The sequence below is a fragment of the Rattus norvegicus genome, chromosome 13, assembly GCF_021556685.1.
Source record: "Rattus norvegicus strain SHRSP/BbbUtx chromosome 13, alternate assembly SHRSP_T2T, whole genome shotgun sequence".
Lineage (NCBI taxonomy): Eukaryota > Metazoa > Chordata > Mammalia > Rodentia > Muridae > Rattus > Rattus norvegicus.
Genome location: NC_141546.1, coordinates 45,322,901 through 45,346,090, shown reverse-complemented (window position 1 = coordinate 45,346,090; position 23,190 = coordinate 45,322,901). Strand labels below are relative to the sequence as shown.

Sequence of the window (23,190 nt, the reverse complement as noted above, 5' to 3'; positions counted from 1 at the left end):
TTGGAAGCAGAAGAGGCTGTGAACATCCCTTAAGTCTTTGGCCTGATGCTTCCCTTAAAACTAATGCCTCATATCCGATGCCCTCTTCTGGTGTGTCTGAAGGTAGCTACAGTGTACTCATATATAATAAATAAATACATCTTAAAAAAAAAACAAACTGATGCCTCATGATCCTTCCAGAGACCTGTCTAGTATCTGTGCCCTCCCTGTTTTTTCTCCTTTGTCCTAAAAAAGACAAAGACATAGTACCAGTGGAGGTGGGAATTGTAACCCCATCTGTATGGGATTTACGATTGTGAACTTGCTGTTTTCACTCTGACCACTTTATTTTGTGTGTTTCTAGGCCTACGACATGAGGGGGTTTTCCGGGTGTCTGGGTCACAAGTAGAAGTGAACGACATAAAGAACGCCTTTGAGAGAGGTGAGCGGGGAATAGCCAAAGATGGGACTAGATGTTCGCCAGCCCCGAGAGCTGGCTCCACCTTTCCCCTGAGTTCTCTGCTTATAAAGCCAAGAAACCGCCTGTTTTCTCTGTACTTTCAGTAGACACACAGAGAGACACTGGGGCATGCCCCGGTTTCCTTCTTTCTTAGCCCCACCCATCCTGCCTCATTCCTATGGTGATCCGCCAAAACCCCAAGTCCTCACTCTATATCCAGGCAGTTTAGAGCCTTATCCAGAGCCCTTGGTAGCAGCTAACAGCAAGGCTAACGTGCCTCTTCATTGTATCCCATTTATCATCTTGTGGTCTATTAAGGTAATGGGCAAGCTTTGGCAATTTCTGTCACTGTAATTGATATATGTATAGTTTCAATTTAGGGTTGGTGTTATCATTAAATTTAATTACACTTGATATGAAATTTTCCATGGGGATTCTGGGATGACTGTTTTGTCAGTGGGTGTCCTCTGCTATGGTAGTCAGAGAAACCGGCCTCTTGGTCTTGTTTCCCCTCCGCCATGGGCTCAGTCTCCTTTAAGAATCCTTTCATGATTCTTATGAGAAAAACAATCTCTGGTTTCTGTCCCCCAACCCACAGGGAATGTTCATTAACCCAACAGTGCCACATCGCGGCCATTGGCCTTTGCTGGATAGAGAGATACTGAGGATATAAATGGGTCACCCCTCCACCATCTCCACCTCACCTGTGTGTTTGCCTAACTCTCTCTCTTTCCTTTTGGAATGGGGGCTACCTTCTTCAGGAGAGGACCCCCTGGCTGGGGACCAGAATGACCATGACATGGACTCCATAGCTGGCGTCCTCAAGCTTTACTTCCGGGGGCTGGAACACCCGCTCTTCCCCAAAGACATCTTCCATGACTTGATTGCCTGTGTCAGTAAGTATCCCATGCATGGCAGGCAGCAAGATACTTGGAAATTTTCATCCATTTGTCTCCTCCTAGGCTTTTAGATCAAGTTTTTTGTTTTTATGTATTTCTTCCAGTGAGTTTCTCCTCTTTATCTCTACTGTTTATCTCTAGTAGTGGAAGAGAAAGAATGATTTAACAGTAATAGTATAGAATTCGAGTCAAGACACCTGGCTTTTTTTTTTCTCCTAATTTATCTCATCATTAATTCCTATCTCTGGGTTTTATCTTTTTTAGTAAAATGCTTGTACACTCATCTGTAAGATCCAGTCTTGTCAGATACTTGAAGCTTATACACAATGTTGGAGCTTTTAATAGGACCAAAGGAAACTATAAACACTGACCATGCTCCCTGATTGTTGTTTTATATGTACATTGGCTTACCTGCTACATATGCATATGCATGTATACATACATACATACATACATACATACATACATACATACATACATTCATATGTGTCTGAAAACAAGAAAAGCCCCTCTATGCACTTAAAAGTACCATTTAGTATTTTCCCAGAGAACAATCTCTGGTTTCTTTAAAGTTCTCTGTAGAGCTTAAAAAGCCATCCTAGGCATTTAGCATAGTTGGTGATCCTGAAGCATCCTACCACTTGATTCCATGAGAAACCCGTGGAAATTTAAAATAATAATATCAAGTCATTCGAGAAGCAGATTATATTATTTGGGGTTTTATTGCTGTGATAAAACACAGTAACCAAAAGCAACTTGAGGAGGAAGGGGTTTGTTTCATCTTACATCCCATCACTAAGGAAGTCAGAGCAGGACTCAAACAGGGTCAGAGCCTGGAGGTAGGAACTATGCAGAGGCCATGGAGGGTGCTGCTTCCTGGTTGGATCCCTGTGGTTTGCTCAACCTGCTTTCTTATACAACTGAGTCCACCATCCACCCACTTTGAGCTGGCCTTCCTACATCAAACAAGAAAACACACCACAAGTTACCCACAGGCTAATCTAGTGGGGGGGGGGGGGTTCTCAATTGACGTTCCTGCTTCCCAAATGACTGTAGTTAGTGTCAAGTTGACATACAGATGGCCAGTGCATAGACCTTATCTGAATGGTGGCCCCAGAAGGTGAAGGGAGTAAATGCAGGGAAGCTCTTTCCCCAGTTTGAACAAGGCCTTTGTGCCTCCTGAATTCAGTTTGGCTCAGTATTTGGACTGAATACTTACTTGTTCCTCTTTCAGTTGTTCTGAGAAAAGCCCAGACATCTAGGATACTTGTTCTCTTTGTTGTCTATGTATTTATGAGAGTCTAATGGGAAGGAGTTACGTGACAGTTACAAACACGTGTTACTTAGGTCACATCTCATGTCTTTCCTTTCCAAGACTGGACCCAAGTGAAGTCTCTTACATTGGGCTGGAGTTGCCAAGGCACAGCAGATTCCTCAGATGCCCAGTTCTTCCTTATTCTTGCTCCTAATCCAGTATTTGCTATTTCTTATTCACATAAAGGCTGCCAGATCATGTTCATATTGTCACACCGCGAAGTCAGAGGCTGTTCATGACAGGTCACAGGCATATGGCCAAATCTGTAACTAACCTGACCATAGCACAAAAGCCAGGAATCTTTTCCAGTTGTCTTCATAGATTTTACTACTTTTTCCAGCATCTGCTGTCTTCTCACTCTACTCAGGCTCTGCTCATGTCTACTTTAGATAAGGAAGAAGGAAGCCAGACTTATCCAAAGTTGGAATAGATAACTGTGTACACAGGGGTCAACAAAGGACTTCCACAGCCGCTGTCCCTTCTCATGTGTGGGACCCTTTAAGACATTATCCAGCAGTCATGACAGGTTTATCATGAGAGACCTCTTTGCCTTGCTTAATCAATGAGTAGCCTTCGCAGTGAAAGACTTGGCTTTGACTACACAGAACTCTCAGAAACACCAGCAACAAAAAAAGAGAACTAGCATTCTAGATGCCCGGAGTTTTTCTCAAAACAACCAAAAGAGGAACAAGTAAGTATTCAGTCCAAATGCTGAGCCAGACTGAAAATCCAGGAGGTGTGAAGGCCTTGTCTATGTCTGTCGTTGTTTAAATTAGAGAGGGAACATATCCAACTTTCTGTGCCTATGGAACATATACCTTGAGTCTGTACTAGTCAGGGTGTAGGTCCCAGCATGTGATCTTTTGAAACAGTCTCATCCCACAGAACATCCCGGGGGAAGCCTCTGTCACTATCCCAGGGCTATGTGTGGGCCAGCTTTGCTCGCTCTGAGTTATGCTGCTGGTGACTGCAGTCATGCAGAGGATAACATGCCTTCTTCTTTCAGCAATGGACAACCTGCAAGAGAGAGCTGTGCATATCCGGAAAGTCCTTCTGGTCCTGCCCAAGCCCACTCTGATTATCATGAGATACCTCTTTGCCTTCCTCAATCAGTGAGTAGCCTTCACAGTGAATGACTTGGCTTTGACTACACAGAGCTTTCACATGGATCTGTGTCTTATTGTCTATCCTAACAGACACTTACTGAGCATCTACCATTCACCAACTACAGTGCTAGGCTATTAAAAATACACCGCCAAATGGGAAGAGAATAGCCTTTTATCATTACCTCATGGTACAAGGAAGGAAACAGACAATAGTTGATACTTCAGGTAGAATGGCTGCTAAGGGAAAAAGAAGAGTAAAGTTGGGGACAGAGTTCAGGGGTCATAATGGACAAAGGATAGGAAGAAGAACCAATTTAGAGATGTGCTTGCCACAGAGGCCTCTGAGAAGACAAGGTACAAGCAGTAGCCTGAAGGGTGAGGAAGGGGCCTGTAAAGACATGAAGATTTGAGAGTTACAATAATAGTAGGTTTGAATTTGGGGATGACTTAAAGCCTTTAAAGAGAAAAATGGTACAATCTGGCTTTTAGGTACTTATTTTCAAACCTGCCAATTAATTTGTGGAGAAGTTACTGCAAAGGGTCAAAAAGAGAAGAGAGACCTATTCCAAGGTTGTGACATGGTCCAGCTAGGTGTTGGTAGACGAGAAGATGACAGAAAGGGTCAGGCTTCGGATCTACTTTGAACACAGCATTAACAGGACTTGCTTATAGGCTGGCTGAGGCGAGAGAAATCCTAAATTCTTTCCAGAACATAAGGGCAATTATGAACTTAGGGAATTAGGGAAACAAGGACTAGAGAAAGAAGCTGAGATAGGTGCTGATGTGGGCCAGGTAGTCCCACACTTCCTTTACACGTCCAAGAGGAGGTTTTTCAGCAGCTAACTGTGGGAACCAAATCCAAGAAAACCCTGAAGTGGAGATACCACTGTGATAGTCACCTATAGTACATGTGGCTGGAAAAAAGTCAGGACCAGAGAGGCCATGGGCTTAGATGGGATATTTCTTATTCAAGCAATGCCTGCTTGCCTGGGACAGATGGGTGTCCCCATGTTGCAGACAAGGCAGGAAGCAGAAACATGCACCTTTCAAGCTCTTCTGTCTTCATTTTACTCAATGATCTAGAACAAAGATTATAACCTGAAGGCCCGAGAGGCACTCCAGTATATTTCCTTTGGTTCCATTGTGTCCTAAAAACATTAAAACAATATTTAACTGTTTAGAATTCCTACTTTTAAAACTTTAGATTCCTAGCTTTTGAAAAGCTGTTATATCTAACTAACATTACTAGACCTGTATTCTTATGTGGCAGTAATTTCCCATGACAACGGGTCTATTCACTGGGTGCGACATAGCTTACCTTGGTCCCCAGCCTTCTCCATGTTGTCATCTATTGTCATGCTGGCCCTAGGTTTCCATATAGCCAAGAAGTAGTTCTATGGTTTCCTGAATCCATCAAAACAGGGAAACCAAAGATAAACCAAAGGAGTTTGTTTTAGCACATACTTTGTGAGTGTGAAGCCTTCATACATAGTTAGTGTTTGTTTAAAATGACTACAACTTTAGAATCCATTTCATAGGCCCATCCTGGTTATGCCTTCATGATCAGCCTGGCCTTATAGGCATCTCGATTAAAACCCCCTAGGCTCCGCCTAAAACCCTATTGGAAAGCCCTCACTGTCACCCATCCCACTGCAGAACTACAGAATCCTGACTCTTCAGTCTGCGTCCTCCCTAAGCTGAGTCCTAACCCAGCATCCCATCTGCCCTTGAGATGAAATCCTCATAACTCATCGATGTGCTTATGCATAGCTTGGAAACACTGCTCACTACTCTGGCTAGACCGTTTCCTCAGGACCACAAGTCACTACTTGTTCACATCACCATACCCATGTTTACCTGTAAGCCTTGTTTGTCCCCCAGGAACTAGGAGCATGACAAGAGCAGCCAACTGAAGCAGCTGGTAGGGACAGAGAAGACAGATAAACTGTTATCTTTCCCTGGATTTGCAGGGGAGAGAAACAAGAGAGTAAACATGGTGCAGTATAAGAAGAGACATTATTAGAAAACAGCACAGGAATGTTACTAATTCCAATTATTAATTTGTTTGTGGGTATATAATTTTTAAAATATTGTTTTACTGATCAACAGGGTAAAGCACAGTCTCCATGGGAAGATGACAGCTGATAAGTATGCAGCTGCCAACAGTTGTAGCCAGAGTTGGCAGCTGTTTCCTCGTGGAGCCCTTACCTGGACCCACACTTTGGGAATGCACACGTTAATGTAGCTGACGCTTATTCTTGAATTGTACACATATTACATCGCAGAGAACCAAGCTAATGGTATCTATGGGTTACCTCTTCATCTGCAGCTTAGTTGTTGACCTTAGCCCTAGGCTCATGTTGTGAAGACAGTGCTGGGTTAGAAGTGTGGGCCTCATCTGAATGTTCACCTTGGGGAAGTTCTGTCTCTAAGCTTACAAAATGGTCCTTATCTATAGAGTAGGATATTGTTTAGCCATAAAAAGGGATGAAGAATTGGTGCATGATACCATACAGGTGAACCTTGAAAATACCGTGTTGAGTCAATAAACTAGACACACACAAAACACTCAACATTGTTAGAGTCCATTACATTTTCAAAACAGCCAAATCCATAGAAATAGAAAGTTGATTCCTGGTAGCCAGGGACTGAGAAGAGGGCTGGAAAGTAACTGTTTAGTGAATACCAGATTAATTTCAGGGATGATGATAGTATGTGCAAATTAGAGATAAGGGTTTTACAACATTATGAATATGTTAAGTGCCACCTAATTTATACTCTTATTTATTGTTATTCCTATTTAGAATATAAAGTGATGGGTTTCATTATGATCTTTTCATATGTATGTATCATTTTACTTTGTTCTTCTTTGCTCCCCACTTCTTCTTACCAGTCCTCTTCCTCTTCCAAAGCCCTGCATCTGTTTGCATGTCACATATATTCCTCTACCCTTCCTTTCGTCCCTTTCCCTCCCATTAGGCCTTCTCTTGTCTCTTCGTCCCTTTTGTTTGGCATGGCCTACACACACACACACACACACACACACACACACACACACACACACACACACACGTACACACGAGCAGAAAAGAAAGGTATATTGAGAATCTGTTGCATATCAGTCCAACCAACTGTGGAGCTTGATGTTCTTGTAGGATACATAACAGTGGGGGCGGGGCTGTCTTGACTCTCTGGCTTGCTTTTGGGACCCTTTTCCTCCTACTGAGTTGCCTCATCCAGTCTCAGTGTGAGGATATGTGCCTGGTCTTATTGTGGTTGTTATGCTGTGTTTAGTTGATGTCCCTGGAAAGCCTTTCTTGGGGGAAGTTGGGAGTTGGGGGTGGCTTGGTGAGAGAAGGGAGGTTGGGAGGGAGAGACTAGAAAGAGGGGAAACTATAGTCAGGATGTAAATATGAGAGAAGAAAGAAAGGAAAGGGGAAAGAAGAAAATAAAGAAACAATGGACAATAAATGTTGGTGAAGATGTCAGGAAGGAGGAAACCTTATATGAGATTGAAAAAAGTGCAAACTAGTACAGACACTATGGAAATCAGAATGCAGGTGCAACAAAATGCTAAAAATAGAACTACCACATGACTCAGCTAAAACATTCCTGGGTATATTCCTGAAGGACTTGAAGTCAACATATATTTGTTTATGTTTATATGCAGATATATTTGCATTCCATGTTTACTGTTGCACTATTCAGGAGCCAAGAGATTCAACTAGCCTAGCAGTAAGTCTGTCAGCAGATAAAGGATAAACATGGTATTTTATTAAGGTATAAAGAAGAATGGAATTATAACATTGGCAGCAAAGTGGATAGGACCAAAGATCATTTATGCAGAAACCACAGTGGAATGGTGGGCACTAGCTTCCTCCCATCTACAGCTACATTTCTTTAAACAGTCTAGGCTTATCTGCCTAAAGATAGTGCTGCCCACAGTGGGCTGAGCTCCCTGCATCAATTAGCAATCAAGAAAATTCCCCAGATATGCTCACAGGCCCGTGTCACCTGCCATGCCATCTCTGATGTCCTACAGTGATTGTAGAAGGAACACAGGTACACATCATATGCTCCAGCAGAGAAGAAAGCCACTTGTTAGAGGAAAACCAGCTTTGTAACAGAAGTCTGGGTGAGGGACACACGAGAAATGAACTTCTCCCAGTCCAGACGAATGGCGGTAGAGTCCCAAGACCCTAGTTCCTTTCCAGGGTCTGTCAGGATTGGACACTGAGAGCCTACTGCTGATGACCACCAGAAGGGCAAACGCCTCAGCAGTGTCCATAGCCCTTCAAGCTTTGGGAGGATGGACCCAAAGTCAGCCCAGGCTTCTGTGCCAGGACAGGCACTTAGTTAGGGCTTTCTTACAGTTTCAGAGGATTAGTCCACTGTCATCCTGGCAGCAGAGAAAATGGTGGCAGGCAGGCGTGCAGACATGGTACAAGTAACTGAGATTTCTACATCCAGATCTGCAGGCAGCAGGAAGAGAGAGCCAGGGCCTGGCTTGAGCTTTTGAACCTCAGAGCCCATCTCCAGTGGGCTTCCTTCAACAAGGCCTTAGCTATGCCAACGAGGCCACACCTTCTAATCCCTCTTAAGTAGTGCTATTCCCTGCTGACTTAAATATTCAAATATATGATCTTATGGGGGCCATTCTTATTCAAATCACCATAGATAGGGACCCTTAGGGACTCATCAGGCATGGTGATAGTTGCGTATTTGGGTCCTTGGCCAAGGTTGGGTGTGACTGGAGCAGCTGCTGGCTGAGAATGGAGGGGAAAAAAAATCTCTAAATAAATAAGCAATAATAAAATTAGCCTATGTCCAAGGGAACCCCAAACAGAATATAAACAAAATGCATAATTAATTCCTGGATGTAATAATAATACAAGGGGATATTAAGAAAATGTTAAATAATTATATTAGCTATTCTAAAAAGAATTCACTGTCCTGGTGGAGTGAAAAAATTAATCCGCTGACTGTATTTGTAGTAAGTAGAGAATTTGGAATAGAAAATGCCCAGTAACATGATTCTTTTGTATGCATGCATGGAAACACATGATGCACAGTTCCTGCATCCTGTGCTGGTTTCCCAAAGCAAGCTGAGGGCCCCATCTGTTCTGATAGTTTAGTGAATTGGTCTGTGGCAGCCATATCCAGTTCTGCAGCGTGTTATATGATCTGTTCTCAAAAAAGGGTAGCTCTGATGTGTAAGGTCAAAGGCAAGGGTAAAGATGAGACTCAAGGATTCAAATAGGGAACTGGAGAAGAAGTCAGACCTGCAAGCAGATCTTGCATGTTTCCCTTCCTTGGCCCCCATTAGCAGTGGCTCTTCCCGGATGACTTTCCAGAAGGCCTGCGATGCCCAGAAAGGCAGGTGGCGGTTTGTGGACTTACAACTTTCCTTCTGGCAATGCCTCTTATGTTTGTGTTTTCTGGGCATTCATGTGAGAGCTTTCCAATTTCCTCTCTCTCTCTTTCTTCTCTTCCAGCTTATCACAGTTCAGTGAAGAGAACATGATGGACCCCTACAACCTTGCCATCTGCTTCGGGCCCTCACTGATGTCAGTGCCAGAGGGCCACGACCAGGTGTCCTGTCAAGCCCACGTGAATGAACTGATCAAAACCATCATCATCCAACATGAGAACATTTTCCCAAATCCCAGGGAGCTGGAGGGTCCCATCTACAGCAGAGGAGGGAGCATGGAGGATTACTGGTAAGACCCACGGAGGGGAGGAGAGATGAGCGTGCCTGATCATCACTGCTGTAGGGGCCAGATGGCCAAGCAAAACCCGAAGGAAAGCAGCCAGGTCCTCACCTCCACATACAGGTTCTGTAGGTTGCTAGGGTCTGGCTGTCCTCCCATCTTGGATCCACCCACAGAATAAGTGCCACTTCACCCACCTCCCTTTTGAAATGAGTATTGTGTGACTAGGAACCATCTTGAAAATAAAGGCATTAATAGCAGTTCGCCAGAGAAGGAGAGTTTATAACGCAGTGTTTAGACCTACTGTTCATTAGGCAGTGGTGCCCAAGCTGTGTATTGTGAGGAAAAGAGAGCTGGGTCCCAGGGAATCCTGTTCTTAGTTGGAAGAATCTGTATACGAGGCACACTGAGTTTATGGGGTGGCATGATTTCAGATATTTGTAAGAGAAAAGGTGTAAACTTATTAGGAGTGGGTTACGCATAGTTCCACCCCTGTAAAAGTATGAGATTGCGTAGACAAAGTTTTTCATGACCTAACCTGAGTACATAAGTTCTAAAAGGAACCTTCTTAAGTATTTGTATTAGACTGCCTCTTTTAGAAAAAGGAATCATTTCCAAAAATTGGAATACTAGTTCCCTTTCAGATGAACCCCATACAATCCGGAAAGGTCAGTGCAAAGTATCCGCCACCCCAGTGATGGGGATTCAACCCTGAGTACTGGCTTTCTAGGTACTGTGGGGTGGTCAGGCTCCATCCACCACCCCACACAGATGCCCCAAGACCACTTCACAGTGCCGTTCTTCACTGACTACAAGGGCAGCTGCCTTCTCACCCCTGCTGTCTCGTCCCCTCCCTTCTTCTCTAAATGGTTCTCAATAGAAGCTGAAGGCACAGTCAGCCCAAATCCTCTTCCATCTAAATGAGCACCTGGAACCTTCCAGCCCCATTGCTGGTAGGAGAGGGCACGGTGCTTGCTTACGTAGTTAGCAGTCAGCTGGTCCATGGTTTTCCATGATCCTCTCAGAACCCAAGGAGTGAAGAAAATAACATTTGTCTGTAAACTCTTATGGCATCCTTGGATCTATTCTCTCCTGGACTACAGATCCTTGGCCGGCATCTGAGCTTAGAGACAAAGCTTTCTGTGGCTGACAGATGGTTCATGGTGACTGAGCCTGTCGATCAGTTGATCACCTCGCCTGTGAGCTCCAAGGAACTATTTTCCTACACATTACTCCCCTTTGCATGAGTAGTTAGAAAGCTGTGGAATGGTCCTTCAGTTCCTACCTTTACCTGTAAAGTTAAATATCAACCACTACAGGTTATGGACCAGTAAAAGGGGAGGAGGTATAGTGGTCCCAGCTCCCTCATCCCCAGGCTCTATCCAGGAAACAGAGACCAAGGAGTGTGGTTTATTAGAACACACACATGGAAACTCTTATAGTTTTCTCCCAAGTGTTTTCCTCAGCCCTTAACCCATATGTTGTATACGTGATATTTATTAGTGTCCTTTGAAAACACCACACAGGTAATCTGGGAACATTTGTGCCACTGTCCTTGCCCTTGGGCCAGTGGCATCAAGGAGCAGTTGTCATTGACCTAGCTCCTGACTTCCCTCTTTAGGAAGAAAGATATTATCACAGTGAGCTAAGGAAGTGAAAAGGTATGCCCTCCCACCTCCCAAATCTAGGAGAGTAGCCAAGAAACCAGGACCATTAGGGTGGAGCATCAACCTGCTTAGCCATTCCACAGATATGAAAATGTACATTTTTCAGACTACCTACCAGTCTCCAGACTGGATTCTGGTTGCCTAGGACTGCTGTTGGGACCTTGGGTCCAGGTGTTGATAGTATTAGCCATGTTGTCAGGGCCAAGGGCGCAGGAGGGGAGAAGCACAGGCTCTTAGGATTACATAGAACCTCAGAAAGTATCATTCCTTTACCATGGTACAAATTGGAAAGTGGGAAGTCCAGACCAACAGCACCAGGTCCTGTGAGATCAGAATGAAATGCAGATTCTCTTAACTCCAGACAGATTTTGTGAGTCAGAAAAGCTTAGAGTGGGATAGACAATACATGCTTTTTAGCAAGCCCTCCAAGGCTCCCTGCAGTTTAAGAACTGATGCTTTGATGCCTTAATGGGATGCATAGGGATGAACTTCACCCCTGGGACGGTCTTTAGGCCCAGAAAACAGTAAGGAATTATTCCCACTGTTTTATTTTTTCTTTTTCTTTCTTTCTTTTCTTTTTTTTTTTTTTTTTTTTAAACAAAGAAGAATCCCTATTGATGTCTACCAGAGTATTCTCTGGAACTTAAGAACCTTCCTTTGGGACCGACTTGTTGCCTAGTCTTTAAAGGGCTTCTTAGATGGGAGGGGCTTGTGTACTGGGCAGGGAGAGGCAGGCTGAATGTGGGGTGTTTATAGGTCTGCCTGCCTGGAAGGGTGTGCTTGATGGTTCCTACTGACAGAGGAGAAAACTTCAGACAGGGTCAGAAGGTTGTTTCTGCTCTTCAAGAATGGCCATCTCCTCCCTGAGCCAGAAGATAAGAGAAGAAACACAGTAACTTGTCCACAGTAACGTGTAGCCATCCTCAGTTCTGCCCTGGATGACTTAAGAGAAGATACATGTGTTAAGGACTAGGCTGAGCTTCATCCCCTGGCCTCCAGTAAAATCCACTGCCCAGAGATCCTTTCCTTTGCTCTTATTCCACTCATGCTCCACTCACTTCCTGCTTCTCATCAGTGCCGAGGCCAGTGAGTCACGAGGCACCTAGGGGCATGGAGTGAAAGGAAGAAGGAAAGATGTCACACTTACTGAGCACCCCTCTTGCCACAGCCTTCACTAAATTACACCACTGATCCTCACACACCTCTGTATCTATTTTAAAAGTAACAGCAAATGTAGCTATCAAACATCAGAGCTGGTTTTTAGATCCAATTGTCCCTGCTACAAAAACCAGAGCATTCCTTCTGCCATGCTCCTAAAAACCAGGAATGAATTCATGAAGAGAATTGACCTCTGAGTAGTTGAGTTGTGTTTTCTAAAGAGTTTATTTGTAACTCCAAAGCCTTCCCTTTCTCTCAAGGCAGTTCAAGTCCCAAGTACTGACAAGTGGTTGGGGGAACAGAAGCTAAACTAGAGAATCACAGAAATCTTTTATCCTTAGCAGTCGATGGCTGCGTTCTTAGAGTCTAGCAAGCAATCGATTTGATACAACAAAGGGGAGGAAAACTTTAGGAGCAAACAGTGATGTCCCTGTCATCATTCTTCTGTTTCAGTGACAGCACTCATGGAGAGACTATCTCTGCCGAAGACTCCACCCAGGACGTTACAGCGGAACACCACACAAGTGACGATGGTATGCTAGGGGCGGCCTGCTGGTCAGTAAAGCAGGCATGATGCTGTATACTGTTCATTTGACCAACTCTGCTGCCAGTGGGCCCTAAGGGGAAGAAAGGAGTTTCTTGTCTCTCCCTTCCTTGGAGGGCATTCTCAAGTAAGAAATTAAACCAGAGGTGAATAATCCACCTTTTGTAGTCCTTAGCTTCCTTGCCCCACCTCTTAGCTCCCTATCTAACCTGATCCAGTAGATATCGGCCCCTAATGCTGCCAGGTTACTGGAAACCAAAGCAAAGCTCATTTGAAAAACATCAGGCCTGGGGAATAAAGACTCTGGGTGCCAAGAACTCAACAGAAGCCAAGTGAGGGGGGTGGGAATGAGGACACAGAAACCACACGCTTGCATGCCTGCCAACTGGAAAATGTGACCCCTTCCAAAGTACAGACTTGTGTGCGCTGAACAGCGTGTGAGTGTGCATCCCGGGGCGGAATGCTCGGCTGTCACCCTCGGAGCCCTCTAGAGCGCTCGTGATTTATTAGAGTCTGTCCAGCCAGCACATTCTCCTGGCTTCCAACAGCTCCACACCTCTGTTTCTGGATCACTTGGTCTCTGGAAGTCTCAGCAATTGACAAGGGGCCTCAGAATTTTATGGGCAGAAAAAGAAAATGGCACAGTCTACAGAGCCTTGCCTGCACCCTGCCTTGCTAGGAATCCTGCATCTGGAGCCAGCTTTTGAAAGAGGGAGAGATAGGACTCCTTGTTAGATTCTGGTGTGAGAAGAATCAGGATGATCTCTATGTGAGAAATAGGTGTAACGAGAGAATTCAGTATTGGTTAGGGCTGCCTTGTTCTCACACTGTTAGAGGTTTATCTCTAGCGAGATTGGTGGGGCAGCTGAGAAAAAGGAGGTCACAGAGCCAAGTGCTGTACTTGAGGCTGTAGAGAACGGAGACGGTTCTGCTGTGGAATCTTCAGCCAGCCCATTTAGCAGCAGACTTGCCACCCAGGGCTTTATGGGCATGGGCTTGGTTTTAATCAGCCTTCCTCCCTGCTGTGGTATTTACAATCTAATTGTTCTATGTTTTGGAGAGCCTTCTACTTACTATCCAATCTCTCCTGCAGCTTAGAATGGACACATGATGACAGCAGTGACTGTCACATACATGTCACATGCATGTACACATAGCAATGGATGTGCACATACCACAGTGCCGGGCACTGTTCTAAGTATTTTTCACAGTTGTAATTGACTCCTCATAACAACTTCATGGAAAAGGGGGCTAATCCTATCATCTTCATTGTATTCATAAGAAAAGCCCACACAGGATAAAAATGCATTGCTCTTACAAGCCCTTTTTAACCTCACAAGTTATTTTCATATGCATTTTCCATACACTGGTTTTAAACCACTTTATATATTTTACATTCTACTGAGAGGACTGAAAAACAAACAGAAATTACCTAAAATATGGTACATTTGAGTGTTAGGTTGCTGATGAATTTACTATATAACCAGAAAGATGCTCAAAAGTATAGTATGTTAGGCTGGGTATAGAGGTCAGTAGTGGAGTGTGTGTCTTTGGATGTCCACAGATGAAGCCCTGAGTTCAATTCACAGTACTGCCTAAAAAAAATAAAAAACAAAGAGTGGCATGTTGGATGGTTGACAGTCAGCAGAAACAGCTGTGGGATCACCAAGAAGTTATCAGGGGAAGCAGCGTCCCTGTGTTACTTAGGCAAAGGAGAGGAGTTGGGCAGAGAAGACAATGCCAGGCTCTCAGAGCTCTCTGGATCCTGTGTGGCTTGATTTTCCACTGTGTTATCCCCCCACCACTGTTAGCAGTCTTTTCACCCAGTTCCCTGAGTCTGTAGATCCCAGAAACATGTGCTTTCTTCTTTCCCACCCTTCCCAGAGTGTGAGCCCATTGAAGCCATTGCCAAGTTTGACTACGTAGGCCGGACAGCCCGAGAACTGTCTTTCAAGAAGGGAGCATCCCTGCTGCTTTACCAGCGAGCCTCTGACGACTGGTGGGAAGGCCGGCACAATGGTATAGACGGACTCATCCCCCATCAGTACATCGTAGTCCAAGACACGTAAGTGGCACCTTTGAGGGGGTCCCTGCTACACTGTAGAAGGGAGACTAATTCCCAAAAGGTTCTTAGGCTTAATGCTCCATGGAGAACACCCTGCCCCTGCAACTCAGTGGAGAATTGTTTTAATCTCCCACTTTCTCTTCTCCCTTTAAATTCCACTTGATCCATTTGTTTTAGAAACATGCCAGCCAGCATTTATATGTATGCTTAATGAGTGATAGCATGGACCTTTTAATTTGACCCTGCGTTATTTCCTTTCTGGGAAGATTAGGTTGAGAAAACACTTCACATCTCGTAATTAAGGTTATTATTGCTGTAATGAAACAGTATGACCAATGCAAGTTGGGGAGGAAAGGGTTAAGCTCGTTTTATGCTTTGATCACTGAAGGATGTCAGGACAGGAACTCAAACAGGACAGGAGCCCAGAGGCAGGAGCTGATGCAGAGGCCACAGATTACTGATCACTAGCTTGCTCATCAAGGCTTGCTCAGCCTTCTTTCTTAGAGAACCCAGGACCACCAGCCCATGGATAGCACCACCCACAATGGGCTGGGCCCTCCCCAACCCCACCTCCACCCCACCCCACCCCCACACCCCCATCAATCAGTAATTAAGAAAATGTCATACAGGTGGATCTTATGGAAGCATTATCTCAGTTGTGATTCTATCCTTCTAGATAGTCTAGCTTCTGTCAAGTTGACGACTGGTCAGCATAGCCTTACTCTGTAACTTAGGCTGCTTGAACTCACTCTGTATAACTTATATCAGTCTTCTTGCCTTAGCCTCCCCCCAGCTAAGATTATAGCATGAGCCAACAGACTTGGCTTCTCTTCGTAAACTTCTATGGACACCCCAACGTGCTGTAGTATTTCCACCTGCAAATGAAAATTGACAGGTACTTTTTAGGACAAATCTTTTTAGAAAGATTTTTAGAAAGAAAAAGAACCCTTGTAAAAGAAGCAAAGTAGTGCAAGGAGGGACAAGGATGTCGGAGAACATGGGAAATCAGAGTTGGCTCTAGAGGTCCCACTGGATAGCCTGTCTGTTGGTTCCCATCCTTTGGAGCAATGTCTCCTAGGCAGAAAGTAGCAAACCCTGTGGCCTACATATGCCTGCCTCCCTTTGCCCTACCCCAGCCCCACACCTCTCTAGGATACAGCATTGTCACTGGTTTTAGTCCTTCCCTTACTATTATCTTTTTAAAGGTTGATATCCTGAGTCTGCACCCTCCCAGCCTCTCCCGGGCTTGTTCTGCGGGGAAATCCTCCCTGTGTTGATAACATCGCAAACCTGGTGGCGGTGTGTGCATGGACAGGACTCTCCCAAATTTAGCATTATGACTTCACTACGGGATCGAGAGAAGATGAACTGTGGGAGAAAAGGGGCTCTCCTTTTCATCAGTAGCCAGAGGGGCCAGGAGAGCAATGGAGAGACCTGGGACCATCTTGAATGCTCAGAGAGAGGCTACATGTGTCCACACCATGCCTCATCGATGGCATCTCCCTTCAGAGCCACTTCAGAGCTGCCTGCCCTTACCAGCAGTGCTCAGAAGCTCAGCAGATAAACCACAACCTGGACCTCACCTCCTTCTCCAGGAGGTGGTCCCCTCGTGGCCACCCCACGAAAGCAACATGGGCCCAAAGGCAGATACTTTGAATCTAGGTGTCCCCAAGCCAAGCTTTTCTGAGTTGCTGAGAGTCAAACAGAACTCAGCGAACTATTTATTTACTTAAGTGGCCCCCAAAGGCCCTCAGGTTCCCTTGCCTCAGCTTACAAAGCTAGCCCCAGATAGGGGTTGCTGCTGCCTCCACACTGTGTGGGGTTATGTATGTGTATGTCCAGGCGGGGGGCATCTTGCTGATTTAACACTGCTTTTTGTGTTGTTTTCCCTTTTCCCTGCCTGCCTGTCCCTTCTGCCCCAGCGAGGACGGTGTCGTGGAGAGGTCCAGCCCCAAGTCTGAGATTGAGGTCATGTCTGAGCCACCTGAAGAAAAGGTGACAGCCAGAACGGGGGCCAGCTGTCCCAGTGGGGGTCATGTAGCTGATATTTATCTTGCAAACATCAACAAGTAAGCGCTGCTTTTCATTTTCTGCTCCCCTAAATGATTCACTCAGCCTCACCCCTAGCCTAACCCCACTCCGCTCTGTGCTATACGCAGGGCTCCCAGCTCCTCCAGCCTAACAGTCTACATGTGTTGTTTGCTGCTGCAAAGTGTATGGCTAGGCCAAGGAGAGGAGGCTTATGAGGGTCTGAGGGCAGGCCCCAGCCTCCCAACTGTCTGTTACCATCCTGTGGTACTCTGTGTGTTCCACAGTGTCTGTCTGCCCAGACTTCCTGGCAGTCTTAGCCAAACCTTCATCAAAGCTTTGGTCACCTTTGCAACTTGATTTTGTGCTATTTCTTCTAATTCTTATCAGTGCCTTCACTTTTCCAATTCTTATTCAAATAGTATTTGATAACATCTTGGACCCTTGTGTGTCTGAAGAGTCAGAGTCTCATTTGTCTTCCACCAAGCTAATGTCCCCATGTGGGCTTACTTAGATGACATGTGTCTGTTTCTCCCTATCCTGCATTCATGGCCATGGAAAAGAGAAGAGCACTGAGCCCAAGGAAAGCTTTGTCCTGAGCTCCTGACTCATCCTGTGATTTCCCTTCGCTCCCTTTCACACTAGCAGAAATCACTTTTCATCTTTCCCTGTTGCTTTAGCACTGTGTGGTATACTTCCCTAGCAGTCCCTCTGCAGACCCCCACCCCCTGTCCAGCAGGCTTACTCTCACCCCAGCTTTCACTGTGGCCATTAGCAGTATTCTGAGGTTCTAACTCCATCACACCTGCTGGCTATCTAGAGGGATTCCTCGTTCGCCCGCCCATGAGCTGCCGCCTCCCCAAGAGGCACTCAGGCTATTGGAGAACTAATCTCATCTCAAGGGGCCAGACACCAAGTCCTACAGACCTCTTTCCGCCAGACCCTGAACTGTGGCCCAGTGCCAAGAGGATGACAAGCCCCGGGGCACTCCTGGTGAACGTCGATTGGAGATGACGTACAGTTTGTATTCCTCCTGACTTTGGAGGGGTTAAATGATTTGCACTTTGATACCCTGTTAACCATAGCTTCTGGACACTGAGACTGGAAGGAGAATAAAAGATGCTTATTGTTTTTAAACTGCATGAGGTTGCCAGATCTCTTGGCTTTTTTCCACCCAGACAATAGAGGGGGTTGGGGGGGAAGGTTCTTTCCTATCTCTTTACTCTCAGGTTCATCTAGCTTATTCAGCTGACTTACCCAGTACAGTCCTAATTCAGACCACTAAACGAGCTGAGGATTTTATACTTCCCTCCAGTCTGCTAGGAGCCCAAGGTAATAAGACATAGCTGCCAGCTCATCACATTTCTTTCAATATTTATAAGTCTCTGTTAATTATGAAGCTACAATCACAAGGTCATAAGCCTGTTAAGCCAGAAACCAAGGCTGGATGTTGGAGGGGAAGTTAGGTATTTATTTATGCATGATTATTTTTGTTGTTACGGTGTTGAGGACAGAACTGAACAAGTCACATATTCAGACGGAGCACTCTACTGCCAAGCTACTAGCTTCATCCCTGGGCTTAAGTCTAAGTCAGCGTATATTCGATGCCATTTACCACAAAGGAACTATAGAGAACAGAAGCTGAAAATGGTCAAAAGGTAAACATCTGGTAGAAGGTTGAGGCGGTTCCCGTGAACTGCTTGCTTGTGGTATCAAGGTTCTTCTGATGAATTTCCTGGGAGCAGACCATAACCAAACCATGTCAACATGATCTAATCAACCTTTCCCAGGCACCAGCCAATCAGTGCATGAGTGACAGACAGCCCCAGTATGCCTGGCCCTTAGGATCGAGTCTGCCGTTCTGCCTTCCTGACTACCTCTACAATAGTCCTCCCATGCAACATCAGTTTCCTGATTGCCTTAGAGAACTCTCTCCTCCTGGACCCTCTCACGTGGTTAACTCCTCCTCACCCTCCAAGACTCAGTCTAGGCATTACTTACTTGGGGAAGCCTTCCTGACACCCTAAGTTCCTTGAGGCTGAAAACACAATGTTCTCATTCTGCATTCTGAAATGACTTGAGTTGTTGGTGCTCAGTGCTATGCCTGGTTCCTCCTTCAGGCTAAGCTTATAACCAGCATCTCTGTCTTCCTCATCTTCATGGCCCTCATAGAGCCTGGGATGACACACTACCACAGCCTCCTAAATCTGCCTTCTCAGCAGTTCTGACTTGTGAGTCAGCCATCCTTGAATGGAAAAAGGAAATCAGCCGAGTTCTTAGGGTGTGGCATTTCAATTTAATTCCACATCCTATATTAACCATCTGTGTTGTGCCAAGCACCAATGCTAGTTATTCAGAGCTCACAGTCTGGCAAGGCAACAGACCATATGGAAGGCACTGAAACACAGTCCTGTGCAAGCACTGAGGGAATATGGGAGGGCGGGAATCTCTCCAGTCTGCCGTCGGAACCACTAGTGTCTGGAAATTTTGACAGAGGAGGGCTTATTTCAGCAGGGCCTTCCTAGACTGAAGAGCATCCCTTTTCCTTGTTGAAAATGACTGCTTTACCCGGAAAGATAAAGCAGATCTCAACCGTAAGCAGCGCAAGAACTTACTTAAGGTTCAGAGGTGGCTCCCAATCTTCAGAGTCCTACCCTTACCATCCAGAGTCCCCAGCTCAGCTCATCTTCCTCAGAGCTACCCAGCTGCTATCTGAACTAGCAGCGTGATGACTACCTAGATGAGGTCCTTTAAAATCCAGTTCAAAAAATGAAATTATTCAGTGTTGGGCAATACTCATATGACTAGGATCCTATCATTTGAGAGCCTTTTGCAATATGAAATAAATTGGGCCAGTGCTGGGTGACATATGAGTTGCATAAATGCCCTTTCCACCCTAGGAGCTGGCACACAGTGAGCCCTCTGTCTGTGCCAAAAAGCGGTTCCTTAAAAAATCTTTTCCATGTCTATGAATAGGAAACAGCCTCTTGCTAGAGCCCAGATGATGACAGGCTCACTATAGACAGTTGAGCAAACCGATTTGGAAACATTAACCAGCAGTTCTCCCCTCATTGGTGATGGTGAGACTTTCTAACCTGGGGCCTTGGGTTTCTGTTCAGGCAGGCAATGGAGTGGGTCTTTTCATGAATCTTTCTCCCACTAGAAACTTTCTCTTAAACAGGCATTTTTTTCTGACAGCATCTTACATGTTTAGAACTCAAAGCTCACAGCCATCAAGTAAGTATGCATCTGCTCTGCCCAGGTTGGAGGGTTGGAAGGGAACAGATCCATAGAGAAAACAGGAGAAGGAAAAACTGAAGAGTTAGAGTATTCTATTTGACTCTCTTTAGAAGTCCCAGGTGCCAGCCTCTGCCCCTCTGTCACAATCCTAGCTCCCTTGGAGCCAGGGCTCCCTGATCAGATGCCATTTCTGTTTGTTGAAGGCAAAGGAAGCGTCCAGAATCTGGGAGCATCAGAAAAGCATTTCGGAGTGACAGCCATGGGCTGGGCAGTTCTCTGACTGACTCCTCCTCCCCGGGGGTGGGGGCTAGCTGCCGTCCATCCTCCCAGCCCATCATGAGCCAGAATCTCCCCAAGGAAGGGCCAGATAAGTGTTCCATCAGCGGCCATGGCAGCCTCAACTCTATCAGCCGCCACTCATCCTTGAAGAACCGGATGGACAGTCCACAGATCCGAAAGACTGCCACGGCAGGAAGGTCAAAAAGCTTCAATAACCATCGGCCCATGGACCCCGAAGTCATTGCACAGGTAACAGGACTCTGAACAATTAAGCGATAATTACACTGGTCATTTCCCCTCAGCAGCCCCAGCTAATCCACAGACATTCTGTGCATTTTATTGAGAGTACTACAAGTATCATACAGTGAACCTGCCAAGACAGTTTACTGAGTAGTCTGCCAAGTCCTCCCTCCCGTCAAGAACCTGAAAGAACAATTAATAGAATTCTACCTTCTTATTCATGTGCTGGCTGTTTACAGACTTTTAGCTTTTAAAACTAGCGGTTACGAGTATTTTGATAAAAGTCCATTAGTCTTACTAAGGTAAGGTCTGGGGTGACAGCTCAGGGGATAAGAATACTTACTGTGGAAGCAAGATGAACTAAATTCAAATCCGCAGCACTCACATGAAAGCCAAGCGTGGCCATGTATGCCTGTAACCTCGGTGCTGGGGATTAGGAGCAGGCAGCCAGCTTAGCCAAACAACCAGCTTCCAGTCCAGTGAGAGACTCTGTCTCAAGATAGGGTACACACACACACACACACACACACACACACACACACACACACACATGCAATAAAAACATAATAGTAGACGTTAGTGAAGCTGAGACTCAAATATAGTCCAAGTCACATTTATATATTTCTTCCTGTCACCCCACTTCCTGAAGCTGATCTCAGTGCTTGTGGGTAGATATTTAATCCACCACCTGACTCTGTCATAAAGACCCCAAAGGAGCCGTGTTGTTTGAAGCTCAGGTACTCAAAGGGCCTCCAGCCCAAGGGTCCAGGCAACACTACAGATGAGCTCCCAGACTGCAGGACTTCCTTCTCATCTGCACTACACTGATGACTCTGTGTTTTCCATGAAATATTAGAAGCCCAACCTGACCTCTAAACATCCAACTACTGGGGCCACTCCAAGCAGTTCTCTCAGACGTCTCTCCCAGCTATATAATTTTCACTAGAACAGGTAGGAACTGAGGGCTTGGTTTTGTCCTTTTCCTCACCTCATCTTCTGGGGTGAATGGGAAGGACAGTAAAGGCCCTGTATGGTCTCTGTTGGCTGCATTGTTGCTCTGCTTAAAGAGGTGTGCCTGGTGAGGCCAGAGTTAAACCCTGGGCCTGTGATGTCTTGCTTTGCTAGCCTTCTCTTCTGTTCAATCTCCTGACAACAGTCTGCCTTGCACCATGGGAATCTTCCTTGATCCTCTTTTGGCCAGCCATTAATCAAAGTGTTAGAAACTACAAACATACTAGTTGCATAACAGGACAGCGCCAGGAGATAAGACTTCTTCCAGAGCATCCTAAAAGATTTGGGAAGCCTTAGCTCCGTGATGCAAACTCAGAATGCTTGCCTAGCTTGCATAGTCTCCTAGGTTGCATCCTGGGATTGCAGGAAGAAAAAAAGTGGGGGAACTAATTAATGCCATAGTGATTAGTGAAAATGAGTCCCTATCATCCAGAGTAAACATAGATCGGGCCATGGAACCAAGTCCTGAGTGGGAAATCTGAGGCTGACTTGACACCTAGAATGTTTGAAAGTATTCTTGATCCCAAAGAGGAGTCCTGTGGTGGCTTTGGGGCGCAATATTAAACACAAGTTTGCAAGGAGGGTATGGAAGCTGGGTGCTTACATACAATGGTTCTGTGGTCTGCCTTGAGCCCCTGCTAGGACTGCTTTTTTCCTCAAGTCTGCAGTGTCCACTGATTTGTAGATGCTAACTTACCCGTGTGAGCTCTGGCTCCCCCTTTTGGCCACTCTGGGTTCTCTTTCATGGTGCTGGGTAGAAGGAACTGGTTTCAAAGTACACACTTGGATGAACTGGGAAATTGAAGCATTGTTCCGATCAATCTTCAAGGACTTGGCACTTGTGGAGGAAGGAAGGAATAACGTCCTTAACCATTGACCTTGAAGTCATGAAAATAAAGATCATACTTAATCTCTACCACTTTGTAAAATTTGTCCACTATGTATACTTTCAACAGACACCGAAATACAGAGAATTATATAACGAATCCACATATAGTCATTGACCTTTCCTTTCTCCATTTAACTGTATATAATTTCATCCAGAAGTGTATCAGCACCTGTCACAAAAACCAAGGACTTGAGTTGAAAGGACTCAGCTACCCTTTCCTTTTTAATAATTTCTCTTAGTTGTTAAACTTAATGCATTTAATTATTTATTTTGATCATGTCCTCCACTACTCCCTACCTCCAGTTCCTCCTAGTGCCTCCCACTCCAATTTCTTCCCAAACTTGTGTCTTCCTTTTGTTATTGTTATTAACACCTGCCCCCCAAGTCCAATATACTTGGATGGATACTTCCCATATGTATTGGAAGTCTAATACTCTCCAGATATGCATAGGTCTAGGGCCCCCCTCTGGGGCATGGTCAACCTACCAGGAGCCTCTTCCCAAAACCAAGTGACCCCTCCTCAGCAGCCGTCAACTGCCAGTAGCTCCTCCATGGGCTTGTGGCAGTTTTTGCTGGCATGTGACTGGCTTGATGGCTTG

The 23,190-nt window shown here is 45.4% G+C and overlaps 1 protein-coding gene and 1 long non-coding RNA gene across 15 annotated transcripts in view; one reads left to right on the top strand and one right to left on the bottom strand.

The window, feature by feature from the left end:
* Positions 1 to 23,190, top strand: part of Srgap2 (SLIT-ROBO Rho GTPase activating protein 2) — a 223,258-nt gene that overhangs the window by 196,533 nt on the left and 3,535 nt on the right. For 5 of the 14 annotated variants that reach the window (NM_001401376.1, XM_087581157.1, XM_087581156.1 and 2 more), the window contains 8 exon segments: positions 344 to 421; positions 1,201 to 1,335; positions 3,660 to 3,765; positions 9,255 to 9,479; positions 12,749 to 12,828; positions 14,724 to 14,904; positions 16,827 to 16,973; positions 20,376 to 20,700. In NM_001401376.1, the coding sequence (NP_001388305.1) occupies positions 344 to 421; positions 1,201 to 1,335; positions 3,660 to 3,765; positions 9,255 to 9,479; positions 12,749 to 12,828; positions 14,724 to 14,904; positions 16,827 to 16,973; positions 20,376 to 20,700 (1,277 nt within the window). 14 annotated transcript variants of the gene reach the window in all.
* Positions 1,251 to 22,580, bottom strand: LOC120096246 (uncharacterized). The gene is made up of 5 exons (XR_015635890.1): positions 22,400 to 22,580; positions 21,035 to 21,180; positions 5,617 to 5,677; positions 5,078 to 5,163; positions 1,251 to 1,475 (listed from the first exon to the last, which is right to left on the bottom strand). It is a non-coding gene; the product is annotated as an uncharacterized LOC120096246 (long non-coding RNA).